The following is an 8,297-nucleotide window of genomic DNA, read 5'->3' as shown; positions in this document are numbered from 1 at the left end:
TGCTCTAGTGCCGGCTGGGCGTGTCCCATACATGGACAACAGTCCTTTCTTCAAGGCACAGCTACATGCCAGTTGGTAGTCGACTTGGGGAGAGCAACATCATAACAAGCTTTTCCAGATCAAACCTTCTGTTGATCTTTGAACGTTGGACAATGTCATTGGCAGTGGTGACTCTGTCCAACTTGATTGTATTTTAAATTTGAAAAATTGGCCTTTTTAATTGTATATAAATCTTTTATCCAAATTTTGGACATGTTTTGGTTTTAACTTGCTGTATTTTAAATTTTACTACAATTTACTTTTACTGTTTATACTGGTTGTTTGGAGCAGATATCTTTGTTGCTTTGCGCTATAAAACTCCAAACAATTTAGTTATAACATGAAAATCACTTCGTGCTTAGACTGGTAAAGAAACAGACTCGATATTTGCATAAACAAATCCATAATAAAAATACTTCGTTAAAAAAATTTTTTTTTTTCTGTGTATAAAAGACTTTACTAAAAGTCTATCAAATTTTATGAAGATACACATACCGCATTAAAAGTTATAGTATAAATACTTGTGTATATTATACCAAGCCCATCATGAAAGGGTTCAACCTAAATGTTCAAACTGAATGTGAAATATACAATACTCTGTACTAAATGCAATGTAATGTCACACATTGTTTTATAGATCAAAACAGTGGCTTTCTGTTGGCTGTAAATAACTAGAATTAAACTGTAATCAAACCCTTGCATACAGTCCTAGTGAAAGTTGTTTTCTTGTTGTGAAGTATTTTTATTTAAAATTGTGTTCTATTTTAAATAAATCATTGTTGCACATGCCACAGTTATTTTTGTAACTGTCTGAATCTTGAATACCCAAAGTGTAAATTTTTTTATTAATATTTGTTTGTGGTGCCATTGAATTTATGAAACAGGAATTTTGGTTAGATATGTAGATACTGAAATACATTCTGTATTCAGTACAGTAAGATCTATTTGCAGTATGTGAAAGAGAAGATGTGGCAATTGGGTTTGATTTTGTAGAATATGATTCTGTAAGCAAATAATATTGATGGCTTTTAAAGTTAGACTTTGCCTTAGTAATGTATTACATTATAATGAGTAATATATGTTAAATTCTGTACCTCTTAGAGAAATGGTAACTAAATTAGATTGGAGGAAAGACCTAGAGAACAAATGTTGCAGCTCTTATACTATAGAAGGTTGAGGATTTTTTAGTATTTCCTTATCAAATTAACTTTGAAGTTGCATAATATTTTAATTTGATTCATTAACTAAGTTTTCTTACCAAGTTTTGAATGTAACTATCTAAAAAGCTGTGAAAAGCACTTTAACCTACCCATAGTGAGAGCGTCAAAGAAATGGTTGAAGTTAACATTTTTCTTACAGTGACAATGTATTTCCAGTTGGTACTTACCTTCGTAACACAAAGCTATCTCAATCTTCATTTGGTAAAAAGATATTTTTGATCAGAGCCCCATCAATTTTGTGCCATTTATGAAAATATGCATATCGTTTGACTATACAACAATAGTATTGCACAACCTATACTGTTTTTCTGCTCAATCTTCATACTCAAGAATTGGCAGGCTCTAAAAGGAGGAAGAGTGGGATGTACGTGAGAAGTAAGTACCTATCAGAAATACATTTTCAGTGTAAGGAAAATATTAACTTGCGATACAGTTTTGCATTATTTCACACCAAGCTAGATTCCCACATTACAAAGGTGGAGAGGCCAGTGTAGTTGCACAGATATCAAACCCAATGGAAAGCCACCACCCAGAATGAATGGGTGTGCTCGGAGATGAAAATGAAGCACACTTGTGAGACTACTTTCTGGAAGAGGTATGCTCTTCCCCTAGGACGTAGGAAATTAATCCAAAATGGGCAGAAAAGAAAAGTTCTAGCACAAGCTTTAAATGTTTTGAGAGGTGCGAACTATAGTAACATATAAACAGAATTAGCTAGGTACATATCCAACCTCAAATGGAAAAACAAGGTTCCATAATTCATTCTTGGCATTAAGAGTTTGAGGATGAAAAATTTCTCACAACAACACTGTGGCTTGGACATGTAGACTGTTTTATACATACCTCTTAACCCCAACTGTAGGTAAGCAGAGTGTCATACGACAAGAAACCAATATTATAAACTTACAAAACAACTGTAGGAGCAGAAGTATGACAAACTGAATCTGACATTACAGGATCATGCTGTTGCCTAGACTCAGTTATAAGAGCAGGATAATAGCTGTAACTGGTATTACAGGCAACATCATAACTCACCCAACTGTAAATGCAGATAGGAGACATCCTGCATCTGTGATTACGAGTAGGACATGGAACATTTGCCCAACCATAGAAACCGAGCCCATACATCCTTTTGCCGGTATTGCAAGGCAGATGAAGTCTCCCAAACTCAATTGTAGAAGCAGGGAAAGAACCTTGTGCAACAGAAATTAAGGAAAAGAGAGGCATCCAATACACCCAATTGTGGGAACAGGGCACTGTCATCCCAAACCTAGCATAGCAAGGAGGATCCCAAACTCACTCAGGAAAAAGCCTCCATAGTTTCCCACCTCAGCAACTCGAAAATGGGAAGTGGAAAGAAAAAAGGAGGAAAATATGTTGGGAAGACTAAAGGAACATCACACTGGAGAAAGTTCAATGGGTGTCCATGATACCCTATTTTGAAAACAGGCCAACCTTGATTTATTCAATTAAAGGGTTGGCAGGGATGGGTAGGAATTCCCTTGTACTTTACTCATGAAGTCCATGAGTGATGGTCCATCAGAGAATTAAAGGTACTGATATATAGATACCACTTGGCAAGCCACCAGCGGTCTTGTGGAAACCCCATTTCTACAGCAACATTATATTGCAAACAGTAAATAGTACGTGTTTGAGGCACAGAACACCCAACCAGGCAACACCTACCACGGAGTGGGATCCCTATAATAGTGGTTTATACTGGTTTCCGAAAAGAAAACATAAATGAAAGGAATTGATAAGATTTACCCCAGTCAGAGGTGAATGGATGTGTGCAGAATAGCCATGGGAGGAAGATACAGCCAGATCATGTAGATAATGAGTAACCAAGGGAGTGGTAGTAGTCCACATTTCAGCCTAAACAACTTTCTCCAAAGAATGATAAAGAAAAGCAGCCAAGTATATAATGATGTGATGAACTTGATTAGAACAAACATTGTGGAGATGTCAACTATCAATAGACAAGTTCAAATACACCAGCCTATAGAGTTTATGAACGAACCCAACAATTGTGAGTGACAGTGACAAGTCATAGGAAATGGGATAATTTCAGGGAATGAAAAGTTGGAAATGTGAACTTTGTAAATAAGAGTGTGCCAAATAACACCTGTAGGATCAAACCAGAAAAAGAAGCCTATCTGGACCAGAATATAAAAACATTTGGGAGATGGACTGCAAGGAAATGATTGAATAAGCCAAACAACCTTTCATGGTAGCATGGGTTTTAGGGATGAAGGATCAGTTGGGATAGAGGACGATATAATAGTAATGTTAAATGATGGGAGAAACATTAATGGAATAAATATCTGTATGATGATGTGCACAATCAATGAGGAGGAGGAGGAAATCGGTCTTGAGGGAGAGATGGTACAAGGAATGTATAGAAAATGTTTAATATGGAGAAATGGAAAGGGCATAAAGGACCACATTTTAATCCAAATCATGTGAAAAAGAAGGACATGGAAGGATTGGAAAAGGAAAGAAATGACAGGAGAAGAAAAATCCTAGAGAAAGGAAAGGTGTTTGACAGAGCTACCCAATAGCTAGACATGGTCAAAGCAGACAAGCCCATATCAAACAACATTGTGAAGAATTGGGAAAGATGAAAACAGATGGATGACAAAGAGAGAAACCATGTGAAACCAATCATGGCATCAGACAATTGCAGTTGTTAAATGGCTATGGAAGAAGGTCTGATCGTTCAAGAAAGGAAGGATGTGACACGAAGATTCTGTTCCTGAGCTGAGACAATGGACTCGACAAAAGTGATGCGTGAAGGAGTTTGGTGAAATTTGGATGGACAATGTCTGATCAAAGTTAACAGAGTAGAGACCAAGACAGGGGTAAAGGTAGGGGAGATTGTACAAGTAAAGGCCAGAGCAGAGGGATCCGTGGCTGTGCAGGCCAATATGAAGTGGTTTTGATGAGGGTACATCTCTGGACAGAAGTTGAATAATAGGTTAGGCATAGATGTGAAGACACCTCCAATCTTGACTGAACTGGGTGTGGAATGGGAGACCAATATGAAGGAAGTTTGGTGTTCTATTGTATGATAAAGGCATTGATATGAGGTGTTTCCCACACCAACTGAAAGACATGAGGATGAAAGGACCACTTCATTAGAAGAATCTGATTAGGATGAAATAATTGATCCACAACCAGATTCACAGCACCAAGAACATGGTCAGCTAAGATCACCATGTGGTGATTGTGAGTTCAGAAAAGGATATCCAGAGTTTAAAAACACAGTAACCTGCATTTAGTTCCAACTTGCTTAGTGATACAATTGATAACAGTGAAATTCTCGTAGTGGATGCTAAACCCCCTACAGGAGATGAAGGAAATGGGACAAACCCTGAAGAACGGTCATCTGTTGATATGTAGGGCAGACTGCTCGACAGACCACAAACTAATAAATCTCTCAAGAGTCAAGGAAAGCACCCATACCCTCTAAAGATGCAACCCTGGACTAGTATAACTCTGGACAAGGCAGAGGAAGGGGAACTCCGACCATGGTCTGGTTCCTGTCAAGCCACTAAGAGAAATCAACACAGAAGGAAAGGTAGCAGGGTGGTCCAAGGGATCCATGGAGATGCTCCAGTGATCGACAAGTATCCAATGAAGTGAATGCATATGAGCTTGACAAATAGGAACGAGAATTTCCAAGTAGTTTCCACATCCTCAAAATAAAACCGATTGAGCTGTTAGAGAATGTAACATGAAGGCCATTGTACTGTTTGCTCTATGTCCCAAAGACGAAGAGGAGAAGGCTGGGCCCAACTAAGGTTGTAATTGAAGAAAACCTCCAAATAAATAAGGTATTGAGTAGGGTAAGAATAGACATTAAACCCATCTATGTTGCTTGTGGTCCTATGACTGAGGACTGGAAGAGGCGAGCAGGAGCCAGTCATCCATGTAATCATGAGTACAATGGCCCATGGAGTGAAGTTATTAGGTAATTGTGCATAGTACCTGACAAAACATATAAGGAGCTGATGTTGGTCTAATGGTATAGCCCTGAACTGGAACGCACAACCCTAAATAATACAGTGCTAGTGAAGAAAGGGAATATTGAGTGGAAATAGAAGTATAGATGGCTCAATGTTATTGGTGGAGAGTAGTCACATGATATGTACAGGTTCAGATATGGCGCAAATGTTATGGGGTATATAGACTGGTGTGCTGATCACATAAATTATTTTAGGAATGCTTAGATGGCAGATGAAGATTGAAGAGGAGGAACTGTCATTTGTTATTTTTACTTGGAAATTAATGTGTAAGGTGATAAAATGGCAACAAAGTGCTTTTAAAATTTTAAAGAAACGTTTGCCTCAAAATGAATAGGAGAGCAGTGCTTGTTTCTATAAATGAAACATTAAGAAACTTTCTAACTGACCAGTTTTGTTATCTTTCTGGTTCTTCATGTTCAGAGAATGTACTGCTGTCATTTATCTCTAGAAATGGGATTATCCTGAACAGTAACAGCCTATACAACCCAAATCTCCAGTCATGTAATATAACATATCGAAGTCAGTAATGAAACAGCCTCAATAATACCTAAACTTCATAAATAATATGTAGATAAACATTTTAGTTTAGTATATATCTTGGCATGTATAAATATTCATTTAACACATACTGAACATTTAAACAGGAACTATAAAGTATTCATGTTAATTAACATGTTAAAGTAGACAAATCATTAGAAGATAACATGATAATCACCACTTCAAGTTAGAAAATACTAACAGTTAATCCAGAAAGGCACTGGCTGAAAGTAGTGTTGGTTGGTGTTGCACTGTACAATCATATTTGTACAGGCAATTTTAGATGTTACCTACTAAAATTGTCTCTTAAATATGGTACGTTACCAACAGTTTATGTTTTTAATGCTATTTTCTTCTGGATAGAAAATGTTTTTATAAATATTAAACTTAGTTATAGCTCTATTATTTCTATATATTCATATTTGTGTTGATCATGTTTGAACATTAAAATATATTTAGATGTTCATAAAATTAAGTAATGTATGATATATTTATTATTACCTAATTTGTGACATCATTTATATCCACTTTAGATAAAGAGACCAGTGGGAACATCTGTAGCGGAAGTCAGTTTCCTGGTTATGTTATAAAACAAGAAAATCACTTTACAGAAGACGTAAAATCCCAAAATTACAATATTAGTGGAGAAACAAAATTAAGTGGAAATAACCTAAAAGCATCTAACATTCATCAGTGTGATGATAAACTATACAGTTGTGGAAAAACATTTGATAACCTAACACAACAAAAGAAGACTTATTCTGGAGAGAAACCATATCATTGTGTAGTTTGTAGAAAACAGTTTAAAAGAAACAGTAACTTAAAAATTCATAAAAGAAAACACACTGAGGAGAAACCAAATAATTGCACAGACTGCGGAAAACAATTTAGAGACAAGAGTGCCTTAACAACACACGAAAGAATACACACTGGGGAGAAACCTTACAGTTGTACAGTGTGTGAAAAACAGTTTGGAAAAAACAGTGAATTAAAAATACATCAAAGAAACACACTGGGGAGAAACCTTACAGTTGTAGAGTGTGTGAAAAACAGTTTGGAACAAAGGGTCGCTTAAAAAAACATGACAAAATACACACTGGAGTGAAACCTTACAGTTGTATAGTGTGTGAAAAACAGTTTAGACAAAAGTGTCATTTAAAAGAACATGAAAAAATACATAGTGGGGAGAAACCTTACAGTTGTACAGAGTGTAGAAAACAGTTTAGATGGAAGAGTCAGTTAAAAGTACATGAAAGAATACACAGTGGGGAGAAACCATACAGTTGTACAGTGTGTGAAAAACGGTTTTGAGAAAAGTATCATTTAAAGATCATGAAAGAATACATAGTGGGGAGAAACCTTACAGTTGTAAAGTGTGTGGAAAACAGTTTAGATGGAAGAGTCAATTAAAAGTACATAAAAGAATACACAGTGGGGTGAAATCTCTTAGTTGTACAGCGTGTGTGAAAAACAGTTTGGAAACAAGGATTATTTAAAAATACATGAAAGAATACACACTGGGGAGAAACCTTGTAGTTGTACAGTGTGTGAAGAACAGTTGGAATAAAGGGTTGCTTAAAAAACATGATAAAATACACACTGGAGTGAAACCTTACAGTTGTATAGTGTGTGAAAAACAGTTTAAAAGGAAGAGTGAATTAAAAATACAGTAAGGAAAACACACTGGGGAGAAACCTTACAGTTGTGCAGTGTGTGAAAAACAGTTTAGATGGATGAGTCAATTAAAAATACATGAAAGAATACACACTGGGGAGAAACCTTACAGTTGTACAGTGTGTGAAAAATGGTTTAGAGAAAAGGATCTTTTAAAAGTACATGAAAGAATACATAGTGGGGAGAAACCTTACAACTGTACAGATTGTAGAAACAGTTTGTAACAAAGAGTACTTTAAAAATACATGAAAGTACACACTGAGGAAAAACTGTATTGTTGTATAAATTGTCGAAAACAGCTTGGGAAAAAAAGAGAATCCTTAAATTTGTACAATGTGTGAAAAAGACTTTGGATAAAGCAGTTCCTTAACATATGAATGTATACATAATTAATAGAAACCCTGAAGTTGAAAGTTTTGCAGAAAGCTATTTCAAAGTATCTCTTAAGTTAAAAAACATGAAGAGAATACATACTGGTGTGAAACCTTACAGTCATGTAGTATGTAATAAAGAGTTTAGAACAAATAGTGTTTTAAAATATCATAAAGGATACATACTGTAGAGATAACTTACAGTTTTTCAGTTTATTGAAAACAGTTTGCAAAAAAAGATAGATTAAAAATACTTAAGAGAAAACATAATGTTACGCCTATAGTTGTTAGTTTGTTTCCCGTATAATTTCTTTCAGATGAAACTTTAGTGACACAAGTCCTTTCTTAAATAAAACTGGTTTATTCTTTCTGAATACAACTTTGCAATACACTTAATTTCCACAGTCATGCTAAAACAAACACTATAA

The 8,297-nt window shown here is 35.6% G+C and overlaps 1 protein-coding gene across 1 annotated transcript in view; it reads left to right on the top strand.

Annotated features, from left to right (window-relative positions):
* LOC111089228 (zinc finger protein 329-like) overlaps window positions 1-8,092 on the top strand; it is a 23,976-nt gene extending 15,884 nt beyond the window's left edge. The window contains exon 3 of the mRNA XM_022401334.1: window positions 6,358-8,092. Within this exon, the coding sequence (XP_022257042.1) occupies window positions 6,358-6,899 (542 nt within the window). The 3' untranslated portion in view covers window positions 6,900-8,092. The remainder of the gene's footprint in view (window positions 1-6,357) is intronic.
* The last annotated feature ends 205 nt before the right edge of the window (window positions 8,093-8,297 follow it).

The sequence above is a fragment of the Limulus polyphemus genome, unplaced genomic scaffold (genome assembly GCF_000517525.1).
Source record: "Limulus polyphemus unplaced genomic scaffold, Limulus_polyphemus-2.1.2 Scaffold5617, whole genome shotgun sequence".
In the NCBI taxonomy this organism is placed as follows: domain Eukaryota; kingdom Metazoa; phylum Arthropoda; class Merostomata; order Xiphosura; family Limulidae; genus Limulus; species Limulus polyphemus.
Note: the sequence above shows the minus strand (reverse complement) of the source record. Positions and strands in the feature narration are given on the sequence as shown.